This window comes from Excalfactoria chinensis, chromosome 12, assembly GCF_039878825.1.
Source record: "Excalfactoria chinensis isolate bCotChi1 chromosome 12, bCotChi1.hap2, whole genome shotgun sequence".
Lineage (NCBI taxonomy): Eukaryota > Metazoa > Chordata > Aves > Galliformes > Phasianidae > Excalfactoria > Excalfactoria chinensis.
In genome coordinates this window covers 1333818-1351439 of record NC_092836.1, presented here as the reverse complement: position 1 = coordinate 1351439, position 17622 = coordinate 1333818, and the positions used below count along the sequence as shown (strand labels likewise).

Sequence of the window (17622 nt, the reverse complement as noted above, 5' to 3'; positions counted from 1 at the left end):
CCTTGGACTGAAACGATGACTTGCTCTTCTGGCGTAGTTAAATCCAGGGCTAAGCACTCTCTGTTCTGAGAATGGCGAGGAGCTGTCTGCTGAATTTGGATGCAGTAGTTGTGTTATAGAAATCTGCTGGACACGTCTGATCTGCCTGATGATTGCTGGACTCTGGCTCTGTAGTGAGCAACCTCTCTTCTGATGTATCTGCAGTGGGCCTTTATTGTATGAAGAAAACTGGGTCTTGTCTCTGGTTCTGTTTGTCTTTTCACAGCTATTAGTCATGGATAAGCACACAAATCAGACATCAGTTGTACCTGTATGGCTGTGTGGTGCATCAGTCTTGTCCTATATTCTTGCTTGAAATAGCTGTCAACTCCAAATACATGACAGTTTTAAGCACTAAGTGATCCCCCTTATTGACCATGAGGCAGCAGGCCTCCTAAAGGGAGGGAATGGTTGTGCATGCACTGGGCTGAGTGCAAGTTGAAGTGTTACAGCCCTGTTGGCTGCTCTGTGCTGTGACAGGGAGGCTGGTGGGTCCCGTGTCCCATTGCAGTGCTCACACACCCCCTGGTGCAGCTGAGTGTCCCAGCAGTTGTACAGTGCAGTAAACTGTAAAATGCCAAACCACTCAGCAACGTGAGACATGCACAGATGTGGCTGAAGCTGTTCTATGGCCCTTGGAGCTCAAAAGTTTATTAGTTTGTTTTCTTTTTTCATGGAATCAGGTTGGAAAGGCCATCCTCTTTGGATGCTGATGGGTTAAGAAAGACTGACTCAGATGGAAGAGGCCAAGCCTTAAGCAGCCTTTCTGGTTAAAGCAGTGAGCATCATGCAGGGGGTCTAGAACGACTAAAGTATGGTTTAGCTGGATTATCAAGTGACATTTTCTAACATGGAATTGTATAGTTACTCTGGCTGTGCAATGGGTGTGCTGGCATGTCATGATTTGCTTGGTTTGTGCTTAGTGAATGTTAAACCACTACTCTCCTTGGGCAGCGTGCCTCAGCTCTGCTCCCTGCTGGCTTGGGTTTGCACTGAGCCGTACACTAGAGGGCTGTATGAATACGAAACAGGATACAAGTCAGATGGAATTCAGGGGTTTTGTTCCAAAAGTATGCATTCAGAGGGACGTGTGTCGTGAAATCTCTGCCTTGTGAAAGGTGGTTGTTGCTTCAGAACTACGGCTGCTGAGAGTGAAAGCATGCCTTGAAACGCCAGGGATTTCTTCTACACGTTGCTTGAACAACACACACAGGATGGCACTCAGGAGTGTGCACATGTTGTAAGGGAGAAGTAGAAACGTGATGGCTTTGTTTCCATTGCGGTGGAAGGTTGGTAAGTAGACCTTTGTGCCAGGATTAGTGCCTTTTACTTCTGACATTGCAGGCTTTACTCTGTTAAAGGCGCCATCTATCATTGTGATCATTTTGGAGTGCTTCAATAAAAGTGTTGGAAAGAAACATGTTCTTTTGCATATTTATGTGTGGTAGGGCAGCTGCTTTGGTGGTTGTTAGAGCTGTGTACTAAATTACTTTGTTCACATAGCAGATTTCAGGATTATCTGGGAGGGGCTCCAGCTCACAGCCCTCGATTTGCTGTTATGATGGAAGGTGCTATTGCTTCTCAGGTAACAAACCCAACACCTTTGGCCTGGGCTGTCATAACATAGTGATCTCGAATCTGTACTTGAGTAAGGTCGAGGCGAGTTTCTATATGAGACTGAGTTCTGGACTTCATGTTTTCAGCTGGGGGGAAAGGAGCTGAATGTTGGTGCAGGGCTGGGCTGTCTGCCGTGACTGCAGGAGGCCAGCAATGGCTTCAGGGGGGGAGAGGGGCCGTCGCAGTGCCGGGTGGGCTCCAGGCTGGGTGCAGGGAGCTCTTGGCTTCCTTTGCGTTCCTTTGGAACGGCGGAGCTGGGAGCAGCGTGCGAGCTGTGCTTGGGTCAGCGCTGCGAGCGGAGGCCAAGCAGAAGCACGTGGGAGAGCCGTGCGTGGTGCGGGGCGTCCTCCTGAGCTGTAAACTTGGGCTGGCTTCTCTGCTCCGAGGAAACTTTCCTCCGCTTTCCGGCTAACGAGGAGATCCTCTTCCTGCTGCGTACGGATCGCGGTGCTGCTGTGCGAGAGGCGGAGAGCCCCGGGAAGGGCACAGCTCCGCAGGCTGGACAGCGGCAGGGCCGTGCTGCTGCTGCTGCTCCGCCGCCAGGGGGCGCCACAGGAGCGCCCCGTTCCGAGGTTCCCCCCGCGCTCCGCCGTGACGCGGCAGGAAGCGGCGCGCTCCGCCCGTGCGCTGCCACGACTGTCCCGGCCGCCGCCCCGCCCCGCCCCTTCTCCCTGTCGCCCTGAGTGACGTCTCGGCGCGCCTATGAGTGACGGCCGTCCCCGCCCGCCCCGCGCTTCGTCCAACGGGCCGCGGGGCGGGGCGGTCGCGGCCGAGTTCGCCGTTTCTCTTCCGCCGTCACAGGAGCCGCGGCGCGGGCGGGCGGCCCGGCGGAACTATGCGCGCGGCGCGCGGGCGACCATGCAATGGCGCTCGCTGGTGCTGGGGCTGCTGCTGCTGAGGCTGGCGCTGCACGCGCTGCTGGCGCTGCTCCCCGCTCTGGCTCCCGGCTTCTGCCTGCGCCTCCGCCTGCCCTTCCCGTTCCCGCCGCGTTCCGCCGCCCTCGGCCCTCCCGGCTCCGCTCGGCCGCCGCCCGGCGGGGTCTCCTCGCACTGGGGGTCGCTGCGAGGCGGCGGCGGCGCGGCGGGGCGCGATGAGTACGAGAGCCGCTACAGCGCCGCGTTCCCCCCGCAGCTGCGGGCCCGGCTGCGGGACGCCGCCCGCGGGATGTTCGCCTTCGGCTACGACAGCTACATGCGGCACGCCTTCCCCAGCGACGAGCTCGACCCCCTGCACTGCTGCGGCCGCGGGCCCGACCGCGACGACCCGTGAGTGGGGCGGGGGGGATCGGGCCGGGCGCTGGGAGCGGCCTCATCGCGGAACGCACCGCCTGACTAACCCGTGCGGGTCTGCTGGCCGGCATGCCTGACGCTCGGCTTTTGTTTTACAGTTCTAATCTGAACATCAACGATGTCTTAGGAAACTACTCGCTAACGCTGATCGATGCACTGGATACCTTAGCGGTGAGCTGCCAAAATACTTTGGTTTTATTCCCACGTTCGTGCCCGGACAGAACACGCGTTGTCCCAGAGAGCCACTAGTTAGCAAGGAGGAAGGTCCTGGTGTCACAGATGAGAGCAGTAACGGGCTGGCTGTCAGCTGCAGGGAACTTACAAAGGCAGGCAGCAGAATCTGACCTCCAGCTTTCAGGTATCTCCTAACCCTTAGCTAGCCTTCACAACCAGGAGTCCTTTAACGACTTTAATCTCTTCAGTAACTGCACTTGTGCTGTCTGATAGAGCTTCAGATTTACTGCAGAGCCTTCTTAAGCTAAACTGAATCAGAAGCTCAGGAGGTGAGCAGGAGGAGCTGGAAGGAACAAAGTGAATTTTGCAAAGTAATGGAAAGGTCCACTCGTGTAACTTGGATATAATGACCACGAGCAGTCATGTCACTAAACCTAAAGGCAGGGTCTTAACAAGGTATGGTCGTGACTTTCTGAAGGGCTGATGTTGGGTGGATGAGAGGCTTTGAGAGTCATGAGGAGATCCAGATGCCCTTGACAATATGGTGCCCTGATCTGTTCTGCTCAGCTGTCAGCAGTGGAAACAAGGCCAGGAAAGTGGGAGTCTGTCACCGTTTGTTTGCTGGTTAATTCTGGACCCAGGTGTGGGAAACTGAGACTCAGAACTAGCACAGAGCTTCTTTTAGAATGCTTATGGGACTGCAGGTGTCATTGGAACTGAGGTAGCATTATGGTTCTGAACGACTGCTGTTAGGTAGTGCTTTAGGATGGATTTTTGCAGGGAAGAGGTAAAGGGTAACACGGCCTGTAGTAAAGCATTCATTTATTTGATGACCTCTTGAAGGTGGTCTTGCTAGGTCTGTGAACATCTGATAGTGTCCTTCACTCTGAGGCTGAATTAATCACAGTAGAAGAAAAAGAGGCCAAACCCAGAGCAGCCCCCTTCACACTCCAACAACAGTAACTTCGTGTTTTAAATGTCTGTGTGATGGGCAACTGTCTGGGAGGTCTGTTAGCAGGAGCTTGAAGGACTCTGTTCAGTACCTGCGTAATGTTGGTCTAAAGTGATGTTGCCACTTTTTCACTTTCCATCTTCTTTTCAAGCAGCAGTTATGCATGATGATAATAATAATAATGATTTTTATTTATATAAAAGGTAATGGGGAATTCCTCCGAGTTCCAGAAGGCGGTGAAGTTGGTGATTGACACAGTTTCATTTGACAAAGACTCAACAGTCCAGGTTTTTGAGGCAACCATCAGGTACGTCGCTCTAAACCAGAATGGGGTTAAAGGCTCAGTGTTCATATGCTATGGATTCGAAATAAAATCATTGTTAAGGATTTCTGTGGTAGTCTTCAGTACATAATTTTTCCTTGGCTAAGGTTTTTTTCTGAGCATACTATGAAGGTGTTGCATCTTTCTTTGTTTAGTACTATTTCAGTGAGTCAGGTTTGCAGCAATACAGGGGTAGTTTCAGCTGTCCCTGGTTTTCAGCCTGCTACTTTCTGTTGTTGGTCTTGCAGCAGACTCAGCTCTGTGCACCACAAACATGAGTTTGCGTGTTTTGATCATCCTCCATGGACCTTCTGTTTGCTTTCACTTTTGTTTCAGATGAAAAACAGAACTTGCCAGCTTTAGAGATGGGTTTAAAGCAGTGTCTGATATCGAATGGTTTCATTGTTTGAATAACTGCCTTAACCTGTTTGTTTAATTGCTGCTTAACTTCATGAGGATTTTGGGGGGGAAAAGTTACATTTATATAGCAAACTTAGTGTCATTTGCAGCAGTAAGAAAGAAAGGAGGTGAGGAATGTGGTCTGTGCTTCGACTTGGTAGGCTAAAGTGTGCTCCTGGGGGGCTGAGTTTTGCAGTACAAGATGTTGAGATTTCTGCAGATGACAAAACCAGTGTGAGTTCTGGATCTTACTGCTAATGGTGCTGGAAGAAGCAGATCTCTTTCTGTAGTGCCTCCAATAGGCAGAAAGCAGTGCTGCTGTTAAACGTGCTGCTGGTGAGAGCTGAGCTGAAGAACTAGGCTCAGATTAGACTTAAAACCTGGAGCTCTTTTCCAATAGGGTTTTGGGAAGCCTGCTTTCTGCCCACATAATAATCACGGATGCCAAACAGCCGTTTGGTGATATGACCATTAAGGATTATGACAACGAATTGCTGCACATGGCTCACGACCTAGCAGTGAGACTGCTCCCAGCATTTGAGAACACCAAAACTGGAATTCCATATCCTCGGGTAAGTGAGCGTGTTGGTGGAGTGTGGAAGGAATTTAGAAGCAATATCTCTCCTGTCCTGCAGCTGAAGTTCTGTGCCCAGTTTGTGCAGTTTGCGGTTGCTAGCCTACGCTAAGATGCATTGAAATGGGGTGTGTGCAAGAACTGCACTAAGCCGTGGTGAAATGGATGGTATAAAAGTTGTTCCTCGTGTCTAGTATACCTTTTCCTTCAGGCTGTTTCCTTTCTCTGTGTACATTGCAGCCTGTGGGTCAATAGTTATTTGTTTCCATGCTGTTTGGCTAGGACGTGCCCTGCCCTGCGCTTTCCACAGTAACAAGCAGTGCTGTCAGTGAGAAGGTTGACAAGAAATATGATAAAGGCAAACAGTCTGGGAGAATTCCTGTGCTGAAGACCTGGTTCTGAAATAACTGTGGTGACCAAATAAAACATGGCTGAAATAACTGCTCTGTTGGGCTTTGGATTTTGTTATTGTCTGGAGTGCTCCAGAGTACTACAGCATACCTGAATGCGGCATCTGCTGCTCTTAAACACTCAGTGCATAAGGAAGAAGGCATAAGATCTAGTGGAAGAACTCTCAGCTATAAAACTGGTTAGCCCTTGCTTTACTGGTCTGAATTTCTGGGTACAGCAGCACTGCTTTTCTTCCAGACACGTCAGGTGTTAGGAATGTGAGCCTTCACTTCTCAGAGTGTGGGTAAGGCGGCTGAGGGTGGTGTAACCTCCCTTCAGCATTTTGTGCCATAGGGAAGTTGAGGAGCATTGAAACTCTTGACTTGAGGAGCACTGAAGTAGGGAAGGAGTGGGAGAACCTGAACACTTAGCAGAAGTGATGAAAGAGAAGATTGGAATTTGGGAAGGTTAGCAAGTGTAAGAGTAACAAAAAGGAGGATTTCCCACCTTGAGTGTGATACTATGAAGTTGGAAGGTGAATTTCAGGAATTTCCCGGGCTGGCTGTGGCTCTGGGCAGCCTGGTCTGCTGGTTGGCAACCCTGCACTTAGCAGGGGGTTGAAACCAGATGATCATTGTGGTCCTTTTCAACCCTGGCCATTCTATGATTATACGAATTCTTTGGAACAGTTTTTGGCCAAGCAGCAATCTGCTGGCTTCTGGTGCACTGCAAAAATCAGTCTAGAAAGGCCTTATAGTAAGAGCATGGCTGCAGGTCATAGCACGGCTTCATGAGGTGCAGTCTGCCTTGTTGCTCTTAGCACTCTCTCTGCTTTACAGGTCAACCTGAAGAAAGGGGTTCCTCCAAACAGCAATAATGAAACCTGCACTGCAGGAGCTGGTTCCTTGTTGGTGGAGTTTGGTATTCTGAGCAGGCTGCTTGGTGATTCCACGTTTGAATGGGTGGCCAGGAGAGCTGTCAAAGCACTCTGGAGTCTCAGGAGTAACAACACTGGACTGCTAGGTAATACCTGAGGTGACGCTGTATTGCCTGGCTGTATGTTTTAGTCTGACTCAGTCTCCTGTATTAGAGTGCTGTCACTCCACAGGTTTCATTCATGTGTCAAAGACTTTGTTGATCTGTTACCTCTGTAGCTATTAAGTCGTGCTCTCCTTGTGCTTTCTGTTGGCCTAATAGCACTTTACAGTTTCATTAGAAAAATGGATCATGAGAGTCCTTAGGGCATGGGTTTGCAAAGACTAGATTTTCATTCATCTGGGAAATGGTCTGCATTTCTCTTCCTGTTAATATGGTTGAGGTTGGCAGGTAACTAAAAATACTTAAAACAAGAGCAGGTGTATTCCAGCTCCTAGGATGAAGGCACTGTAACACACTGAATAAAATCTCTGTTTACTCCTCTTAAGGCTTTTTTTGGACGTGTTCTATTCTGAAGTTCCTGTTTCTGATTGTTTTTTCTCTGATGCACTTAAGAATGTTAGACTAAAGCTTCTGTCTGTTCTATCAGGAAACGTTGTGAATATTCAGACTGGCCATTGGGTTGGAAAGCAGAGTGGCTTGGGAGCAGGATCAGATTCATTTTATGAATACCTCCTGAAGTCCTACATCCTCTTTGGAGAGAAGGAAGACTTAGAGATGTTCATTGATGCTTATCAGAACATTCAGAACCACTTACGAAGGGGGTATGTTACTTTATATGAGTATCATTTCTCTAAACACAAAAAGATTCTAGTGAAGTATGTTGGCGTATATAATGTTTGGTCACTGTCTACAGCATTTCATCTCTTTTTCAAAGAAGAAAACCTTATTTCTGTGGTAGGCACTGTGGAAAGAAAGCTATGATCTGTATGGTGCTATTGGTGCAAAGAAGCCGAGCTGGTTACCATCCAAATCATTAAACCCTAGGCTGAGAGAAGGCTGTAGAGCTGTGAAGGAAGTGTATTCAGTTAGCTAGTGTAGTACTTATGCCTGATCTTACCTTGTGTGACTTTTTGGTAAGGAGTCTGCTGACAAAGCTAAAGAATATGATGCACACAAATGCATTTTCTGAGAGCTGGATGGACTTGTTTGTGCTTTTCAAAATGTCTTTGAGCCTAGCAGTGACAAACTGCAGCTTGTTCTCTTTACTATTGGCAGTGCTGAAAATTAAACATGCGTTGTGTTCTCATAAAACAGTGAACGTTGTTCTTATTGTTACTTGGCAGTCGAGAAGCTTGCAATGAAGGTGAAGGTGACCCGCCTTTGTACGTTAATGTAAACATGTTCACCGGACAGCTGATGAACACGTGGATTGACTCTTTGCAAGCCTTTTTTCCTGGACTTCAGGTAAAGCAAATGCTTTTAAAGACTGAGAGATGCAGTGCAGTGGGCAGGTTCTCACAGAGGCTCACTCTAATCCCAGCCTGTCAGTGAGGTTGAGCATCCACTGAGATGAGCTTTAACCTGTGGCTTTGAACTGTCCGTTCTGGTAAGAGTGAGCTCTAGGACAGTTCAGCCCCTGTGCTGGGATAACATTGCTTCAGTTCAGCATTACAGTGGAAGGCTAAGGCCTGCTTTATGTGAGCTTTGAGATGCTTTGTAACTTACTCATGTAACCTCAGTGTTAGTATGCTGTGTGTGAGGGCAGTGTTTCACTGTATGATGTGTTCTTATACACAGAGAGCTGCTTGCTGGCAGTATTAAGCATGCATGTTTATGGCTGTTGTCATATCTAGGTGTTGATAGGAGACGTAGAAGATGCTATTTGTCTCCATGCTTTTTATTATGCCATATGGAAACGGTATGGAGCTCTCCCAGAAAGATACAACTGGCAATTGCAAGCACCGGATGTTCCCTTTTATCCACTGAGGCCAGAATTAGTGGAATCCACGTATCTTCTTTACCAGGTACTTCATTATTCCGAGCTTACAGCTCGTGTTTTGGCAAAGATGGCTTTCTTCAGTCCCTTTCTCCCCGCTGCAGTCCCTGCTGTGTACTTAGCCACTAGAACTTAGTGGTTCTATATCTGCACTTCTTACACTGAGGTCTCTGTTTTGGTGGTTAATTGTTATGTTATGTCGTTGCTATGTTGTTTGCTTTGAAAACAGCCTCTTTTATACATAAAGCAAAAGCGAGACTAAACACCCTGTTGAAGAATAGCTGGCAGATTTTTATACAGAAGAGACCTTGTGACTTCTTAATAGAAATCACTGAAGTAAATGTAATTGCTTTCTCTGCTGTGTTGTCCAGGCACAGTCTCTGGCAGCAGATGCAGTAAACTGAAATGGTTTTCTGGCTGTAGGAAAGCTATCAGAGCTTGATGTTATGACAAGTTTTACTGCATTGTTGCACAGAGTAATCTAAGTCACGTTCCTATAAAGATAAGTATACCGTAACACGTGAGAGTCTGATATTGCCGTGCCTCTAAGTGTTACTTCTACAAGATTTCAGGAATTCTGACTGCCCGTTGTTTTTCTTCCTTCTTCAGGCCACAAAGAACCCATTTTACCTCCATGTGGGAATGGATATTCTGCAGAGTTTGGAAAAATACACAAAAGCAAAGTCAGTCTTCAGTGTTCGTTGCCTTCTCTCACTGCTATAAACTTACCTATGTTATGTAAATACTCTGTAGAATCCAATCTGCTAAGTGTAGGTAAACCAGAAAACCCGATCCCCCATGAAAACCACAAGTGATTATTTATGTATTGAACAGTTATATTTCTTATTTGAAAATGAAGTCTATTGTCCAAGTAACGAATTTATATGCCTTCATAATTTTACAGCTACTCTTTAAATGAGTTATTGATGATCAATTGGCAAAAACTGGTAACATTATTATTTTCCTATGGCCTGCAATAGTAATTCTCACCTCATTGGCCTGTGCTGTTTAACTAACTGGAAGCATGGCCTGTAAGCCAGGCTGCTGCACATCAGCTTTCTTTTCCAGTCAGCAGCTGGGAATCCTGCATATCTGTTATGCACATCTGAACCTCTTGCTGGAGTCAAAGGCAGGATGGTGGATCTTTGTTTTGCTGTGGGTGTTTGCTTTGCTCTCATAGACAAGTCTGCACTAGCTGCAATGTCTTATAAAATGGTGACGTTCTGAAGTTAAGTGGGATTTGGATGCTGTGTAGGGGTGTGACTGAAAGAATGACAAGTGTACTGTGTGATGGCTTACAGCTTCATCTGGAAAAGTAGTAGGTAACTCAGGAGCAAAGCTTGTCTTGAGAGTAAGCTTCCAGAGCTGTGTCTCTCGTGTATTCACTTTGGAGAAATGACCTGTTTATGCAGGGTGATTGGACTGGTGATTGGAGAGCACCTTGCTTCTTTGGAGGATGCTGTTAGTAAGTCTACACAGTGGAATAGTCAACCACAGTGCCTATGGTTACAGTCTCATCAGGATACCTGAAACATCATTGCTTTCTGATAAGAGACTTGTGTCATTTTAACCCAACCCCTCCTGCATTGGAATGGTCTGAAGTTGAACAGTATTTGGGGAGTTCTAATCCCAAACTAAACTTAAATCTTGCAGGTGTGGCTATGCTACGTTACACCATGTGGTGGAGAAAACAAAAGAGGATCGAATGGAGAGCTTTTTTCTCAGTGAAACATGTAAATATTTGTACCTGGTATGTATGTAATAATTTCACAGTTACTCTCTTGCAAGTTTTGTGCACAAACACAACAAAGAAGGCTGAAACTGTGCAGGGCTCTGGGGAATCGGAGGTATTTAAGTGGTGGTGTGTGTTCCTTTCTTTGACCCCGCTCTAATTCTGGAGGTTTGGGCAGCTGCCTGGCCTTGCTGTGCTGAAATAAAAGAGCTGGCAGCTCTTTCAGGGTTGGAAGCTGCAAGGAAAAGGGAGAAAGACTGAAGGTGGCTGCAGCTCAGCTGAGTTGCTGCTTGTAGCCTTTTTAGATGAATAGCAGCAGCCCTACAATTACTCTCTATCAGGCTTTGGCAGTCATAGGAGAAAACATTTGAGCCAACATGGCTTAAGCTACTGTTCTCAGTGTCCTTTACTATAAAAAATGTGCGACTGAATTGCAACATTGGGATGCCAGCTTGGAAATGTCTGCGTAGAAAGACATACAGCATAGAAAAATAAGGGTGAATGAAGTTGTATGAGAAGTTTTGCTCTCTTAACTGCTAAAATATCAAAACTGTTTCTTCCCATTTGCTCTGACAGCAGTTAGCCGCTAAAAAGTGAGCTTTTAGAGTGGTGCTTCAGATGCATGAGTTGTGATCTAACACGTGACTGTGCTTTTTAACTTCTTAATGGGGGGACTTGAAAAATGTGCATGCTTAATTTACTTAATTCAGCTCCGTCTCTCTCTTCCGCAGTTGTTTGATGAAGACAATCCAGTGCATAAGTCTGGAAATAAATATATGTTTACTACTGAGGGACATATTGTGTCTGTGGATGAACGTTTTCGGAACTCGCTGTGGCAAGATATCCTCCCTGGGGAAGAGGGCAGCACAGAAAAAGTTAAGCCTAATGAATTAAAGGCCGTCAACTTCAGTTCTAATGTAAGCAATGCACTGACTGTTCCTGGTGGTGTTACTGGTGGGTTGTGTGTTGGACTGGGTTAGGCAGTGGAAGAGTAGCTTGGAGGTGGTACTTCAGGGTTCTGCTTTGTTTCCTATGTAAGTGTTAAATAGCCAAGCAGCTCCTTTGTTAAACCGGCCCTTAGAGCAGTGAAACGGGCAGGTTAGGTAAGGTGAGAGGGTCTGTGCTAAAGGTGAATCCTGTCCTCTTTTAAGTATTTTGCAGTACGTAGTTTCTTTGTTCATTTCCAGTTATTTTTCTCTTCCATTTTATCTTGTCCTGAAAGTTTTCCTTTGTTGCTGTGAGGGGAGAGAGAAGAGCAGAGGGTGGCATAAATGAAGGTGATTTCTCTTGAACAGGAATTGACTGAGTGCTGAAGGATGGGTGCATTGCCTGGCAGCAACCAAAGCAGTTATGTTTTGAATACATGTTTTTAAGTCTCTGCTGGTAGCTTCTAGCGTGGCTCCTTCGCCCTCCCTTCCCCAGCCCTGTAGAAAAGGAGCATTTCATCTTAAAAAAGACATTCACAGTTGTCATAGTGAAGGAAGTATTGATCAAATAACAAGCTGCAGTAGTTTGGCTTGTATTTGGAAACTTGCAGCTTGCTCTGGAGAAATGCTTGCTGCTTGCTGATGTTTGTGCTGCAAGTTTGTAAAGGGAGGGAGGGAAAGCACTGAAAGTGCTGCTGGGTACAACTCTCTGCACTGGGAAGAAGGCTGTGGTCATCAGTGCTGAAATGACTGCAGTATCAAAAGAATATACGGGACTGACTGTTTGCAGGTTTCCTTATTATTCTCATTTTGTTAACAGTGTAACAGAGTTCCTGATGAGAGGAGATACTTGCTGCCATTGAAGAGCAACTACATGAGACAGATCGATCGGATGGTGGGCTTGATCTGAATGGTTCTTCAAAGTAACTTTTGTCACGTGCCGGGAAGAGCGTGGGGTTTGGCTCTGGATATTCCTCTTCAGCTGCACAGCTGTGTGTGCTGAGTCACGTGGGTGTCCCCGTGCTTGTTAGTTTTCAATTATGGACGTGAAGGGAGATTTAATTCCCTTACGAGTTCAGTCTTTTGAACTATGGGAGCTCCATGTGCCACCCAAATAGATTTCTCGTTTTAAGACTTCTTATGAAAAATGTTCAAAATGAAGGTTGGATATACTTAAAAAAAGGAAAAAACATTGGCCTGTGCCACTTAGCTACCTCTTTGTAGCTGCATCCCAGATTTCCCTTTGGAAAAGGGTCAGGTATTTAATTTGAAATGATCTCGGGATTGGGGAAGGAATGGGAAAGTGCAATTTCTTACACCAAGTTTAATTATTGGGTTATTCAGACCAGCAATACACAATCTGAAGTGCTTCTCAGGTAGGGACCCACTGGCGGTGGGTTTTGGCTAAAACAAAAATGCTCTGTGAAGAACTGTATCTTGAAAAGATAGCTCTTGGTCACATAAGAAGCTGTCAGTGTAGTCATGAGATCCCTCATGTGCACGGTTGAATATTGCTGTGCAGTCACAAGGGCTGTAGCTACAGAAACCGTTAATAACACAAATTTGGTGCCTTCTTTTGTAAGGGAGGGTGGGAGAGGGTGGGGAGGACGAGGGGTAAAACTTCAAAGCCACTCAGCTGTGGAAGCAGCTCACTTCCAGGGTCACAGTGCCTGCCGTGTGCCTGGTGCCTCTTCCAGAGAGATGCTGCTGAGAACTGCTATCACAGTCTGTGCAGAACAAACTCCTTCACATTCCTTACAGCATTAATGTTAGTGCCTTACATTTTCCTCAATACCAGGAAAAACTGAGCTCACCTGGGAGGAGGGATGGAGTATTTCTGAGTAGCTAGTTAGAATATGAAGTTGGTCCCAAAGTAATTTAAAGAGTAACTCAAATGTCAGACAACCGTAAAAGGAAAAGAAACAACTTTTCTAACAGGGCGGCTGCCGTGCCCATCCCAAAGAATACTGCTGGGCTTGTTTTCTGTCAGTGTGATTGATAAAGGGGCCATCTCTGCATCATTGTAGGGCAGGGGGCAGTGAGAGGTGTGAGCTCATCCTTCTGTCACGAGGCAGTTTGATATGTGCCATCATAACTGTGCCATGGCTGCAGGAGCTGTCGGTGCTGAGCACAGTGCTGGGAGTGCACTGCAGGCTGTGCCTTTTGATTCCAGTGAGAAAACTGCTGGTGCTTCACCCCGCCATCTTCAATTGCAGCTCAGGTGTATTTGAGGAATAGCAATATATGATTTTTTAGGATGAAGGTAGTTGAATTCAGGCTGTGCTGTTGTGGGGTGAGAACAAACCGAGGCCAAGCAACTTAGTCCTTTCTTTTTCCAGTGGCTCCTCGTTGCTTACATGCTTTTTACTTGCTGCTGCTGACTGCAGTTGAAGCAATTGAAGGTTACAAGTTGGGTTCATTGTTTTTAAATTAAGGCTTAAAATAAGGGCAAACTTGATCTGCTGTATTTTCACCTTTTTATGTTAACATCTGTTCTCGTAAGCCATATATTGCAACTCAAAACATTTCTAATAAATATGAAGTTAGTGCTTAAGAGGTTATTGCTTGAATCTTTTAGTGTGCAGATGTATCTCAGGGACCTCACTGTAGAATCTTTTATTCCGTGATAGCTGGATCTCATATTCAGGCAAAAAAAGTACATATTCCTGTCTTCCTGGTTTTAATGAATGTGTTTTAATAGGAGGTTTTGGAGGTAGAGGGAAATACTTTAAGATTTCCCAAAACTTTGCAGTAGAATCAGTTGCCTTTGCTATCTTTGGCAGCTGGCAGTTCCAGCTCCTTCAGAACTGGCTTTGCAAACCTATTGCTGGAATGTCTGTTCAGTTGCCTCAATCAAAGCAGAACACACATTCAGAGTGTTCATATCCAGGCGTATTGGGAATGGTTCTCCTTAGCCGGTAAGCATTGGCTGGGCATGCTGGCACACTGCAGTCTGTGAACATCTACAGAAGGGTGGGAGAATGCGTGGAGGGAGTGTGTTCTGCCTCCTGCAGGAGGGAGACAGCAAAAATGCCTGTGGTTTCTGAAATGCTGCAGGGTCAGACCTTCTTGCTGTGCTCAGTAATGTGGAGGCAGAGCGTGGCGTTCTGGAACAGTCCATTTCAAATCAGTGTAGCGGATGCCAACACTGACATCGCCCTAGGTGTGTTGTGGATGTTTCTGGTGGTGGTTTTTCCCCACCTGGCACTGGAGCTCTCTGAATGTGCATTATGCATCGTGCAGTTGCCTCTATATCGTGCCTTCTGAAAAGCCTGAGCCTTGGTAAGGGTTCCAGCTGAGTGCTGTGCCCTGCAGTCTGCTCCAGAGTTTTCCCCAGGGCTGAAATGAAGTTGCACAATCTCCTACCACCTTGCTTTTCACTTCTCACATGTGCCAAGAGCAGTGAGAAGCAATGTGCAGTGGGAGCAGAGTGGGCAGGCCTTGCAGCCTTTCAGCCCGTAGTGACTTGGGCCATTAGTTGCAGTGCCAGCTCGTGGATGGGCAGCTTCTCATTAGAAACTGTGCTGGAATTTGTGTTGCCAAGGTGAGCCAATGGCTGTCATCCCACCAGAGCATTCCTGCCTGCTGGGAGGCTGGTTCTGGTACATGGTGGAAGGTTTGTGTCCTTCAAGGAGCCAACGTTTCTCTTTTGGAATAAGAAAACAAGTGTTCTGAGATACTTTACTCTGTAATGGCAGGGCACGCGCTGTGCACTAACGTGGATTGGTTTGTGAAAATCAGAGGTAAATGAAATTGGTAACACTGCTGGAATAACTTGCTGAAACAGGTTTTGTATTTCTTGGTATCATGTGCAATATCAATTTTTCCTAATTAAAGATACAGTGTATGCTTAATTGTTGTTTTTCAACAGAGTATTTAATTGGGGATGGGAAACCTTTAAGAGGACCAAATGCGCTTTTGTGAAATGTCCAAAGTTTTTAAAACTGAGCTTCAATTTTAAAGATTTTCATTAAAAATGATGTATTTCACCACTTCTAGCTGTGTTTTTCTGTAGCTGTTGTGAATTCATCGTCAAGTTTACATGTCATCTCCCAAAGGCAGGGAAAGATGGAGTGTGTGCACCTCATCTTTGCTGTTCACCTGAGAGGAAAGCTTCAGGAGGTGCAGGTGGGCTGGGAGAAGCAGTGGGTAAAGGGAGGCACAGCTGGGGGCTGTTCAAGCAGGTCTGGGGCTCTTCCTGAAGTTCTCTGTGATTTGCCCTGTCTGAAGAGCTCCAGACATCAGTAAAGTAATGAAGTCCTAAATCAGCTCTCTGGTTCTGTTGTGGGTGTGTGGGGTAGTCCTGTGTGTGTGGGGAGTGTAGATCTTCACCTGTGTGCCACAAACAGTGGGTTGGGGATTTGGGTTTAATGAACCACCACAAAGTGTCACAGTGAGCAGCACAGTACTGTGCTCACCCATTGCTCTGCTGGCTGGTTGGGGGAGGAGGGGAGAGCCTGCCTAACCCAGAGCTTGACAGTTCTTCTTCGCCAAGGATAACTCATCTCTGTCTGTGCCTCAGACCTTTATAGCTCAGGAACACATAACATGTGTGCATCATTTTCCCTGCGTGAGATTAAAGGCAGGTTGCAGCCATATCCTTGCAGTAACACACAGTAAGTTAATGGTTTGTCAAAGCAGTTACTGGCTGGTGGAGGCTTTTTTTGCCAGCTCCATCTGCCTTGATTACTGGACAAGACATTTATATATGCTGCATTTTCATTTAGCAGAGATGGAGGGCTGGCTCTGTACTGCAGGAAGATTGGAAGTGACCATCTCCAACAAAGGAGCTCCTTCCCCTCCCACCACCCTGGTTTCCCTGGCTATTGCCTGGAGGGGCAGCCTGTGCTGAATGCACTGATTTGCTGTGGGGTGAAGAAAGGCAGCGTAGTGGCACTGAGCTGACCCCTGTGAGCAGGTAATGGGTTGTGGCTGAGCACTGACCAGCTGCTGTCTCCCAGCACCTTTCTCTTGGTCCGTGGAGAACCCAGTGTGGGTTCTGGATGCTCTGCTGCCCTTCCCTGTGGTTGCCCATTTACAGGTGGTGTCACTGCCCCAAGCAGCTATTGGCCGTACTGACCATGCTCCTCTTCCCCCTTATCTGCTGTGGGAAAATAGATGGGCCACTATATTACAGCTCTGCAATGAGACTGCTTTGACTGGAGCTTCTCTTAGGTCAGCACTGCCATTGTCTGCGTTCAGGCAGGTTTGTATATGAGAGTTTATGATAGGGCATCTAAAGTTGGAAAGCGTGTATGACAGCTCTGGGCATTTTATAGGGTAAAATACATCAAGCAAACTCTGTGTGACTTGTGAGGTATGGTGGGATGGTTGGAAGGTTTGGGTTCCAGCATCCTTAGGCTGCTGTAGATCTGATCTGCTTCCACAAGAGACCGCTCTTGTGCCACTGTTTGGAAATGTGGCAGTTCTACAGCAGCCGCACGAAGCGATGTCTTCTGGGTGGAGCGTTTGGAAGCAGCAGTTGCCTCGTTTCGCTGAGCACCGTTTCTCCTTTAGGTGGAGCTGCGCGAAGCGTTAAGGAGAAACGAGCAAGAAAAGCACAAACACGTTGTGCTGTGAGATGGTCCCAGCAGCGCTGCTGTGACAGAATCTGCTCTTCCAGCTCATGGAGGTGTTTGCCTTTCTCCTCGCTTCAAACTTCTTTTTTCCTTTGAGCTTGGGGGATCTGAGGGGTCTTTTCCAGCCTTTGTGATTCCATGATCCACCTGTGGCTCCCTTCATTCGAAGCAGCCTTTGGTCCTGCAGTCACACACGTGGGTAGAGTGAGGATGGTTCTGTGCTGAGGGGAGGAAGGAGATGCATTCAGAACTCCATGAATGAAGATGCTGATAGCCACGTGTTATTCATAACGTGAAAATGGAGCTTTTTGTTTCTGTTGACAAACAAACCGGAGGTTTTTGAGGATCACAGTACCTGGAGTTGTTCTGCAACTAATCCAGCTCAGATGAGTATCAGAGCTTTTTGAGCAGGGAATGGGATTTTGTCACTGTGCTGAAGCAACCCAGCAGGTGCTGTCTGTGAGCAACAACAGCCCAAGCACAGCCAGCTGTGGTTTTGGGGCTCTGCTGGGTCCTGGCAGCTCAGCAGTGGGCGCACCTCTGCCTGTTGGCTGTGGTTGTTAGCAGGCAGGTGGAGGCTTCTGCAGGGCCAGGCAGTCGGGGTGTGTTGGAAAAGCAGTAGGGTTACAGGTGCTCCATGGGACATCACTGCCCCTTTGAGTACGTGTTGGTCTGGGCTGTTTCTGTGCTAATAACAGAAATCCTGGAGGCTCTAAGACACAAACCCAGCATTGGTTCTTGTGTCCAGAGCTGG

General features: G+C 47.1%; 1 protein-coding gene across 1 annotated transcript; it reads left to right on the top strand.

Annotated features, from left to right (window-relative positions):
• Positions 1-2430: 2430 nt before the first annotated feature.
• EDEM1 (ER degradation enhancing alpha-mannosidase like protein 1) lies at positions 2431-15238 on the top strand. Its single transcript, XM_072347713.1, has 12 exons — positions 2431-2921; positions 3044-3116; positions 4275-4378; positions 5193-5364; positions 6596-6779; positions 7282-7456; positions 7979-8099; positions 8489-8659; positions 9241-9314; positions 10285-10381; positions 11095-11280; positions 12110-15238. The coding sequence occupies exons 1-12, from the start codon at positions 2515-2517 to the stop codon at positions 12197-12199; spliced, it is 1854 nt and encodes a 617-aa protein (XP_072203814.1). The 5' UTR covers positions 2431-2514; the 3' UTR covers positions 12200-15238.
• The last annotated feature ends 2384 nt before the right edge of the window (positions 15239-17622 follow it).

Bases quoted from the DNA above. Each gene is read 5' to 3' on its own strand.
- EDEM1 (XM_072347713.1), top strand. From the start codon at position 2,515: ATGCAATGGCGCTCGCTGGTGCTGGGGCTGCTGCTGCTGAGGCTGGCG. The intron at 7,457-7,978 runs GTATGTTACTTT...GTTACTTGGCAG, and splicing joins CAGAACCACTTACGAAGGGG to TCGAGAAGCTTGCAATGAAG. The intron at 8,100-8,488 runs GTAAAGCAAATG...TGTCATATCTAG, and splicing joins CCTTTTTTCCTGGACTTCAG to GTGTTGATAGGAGACGTAGA.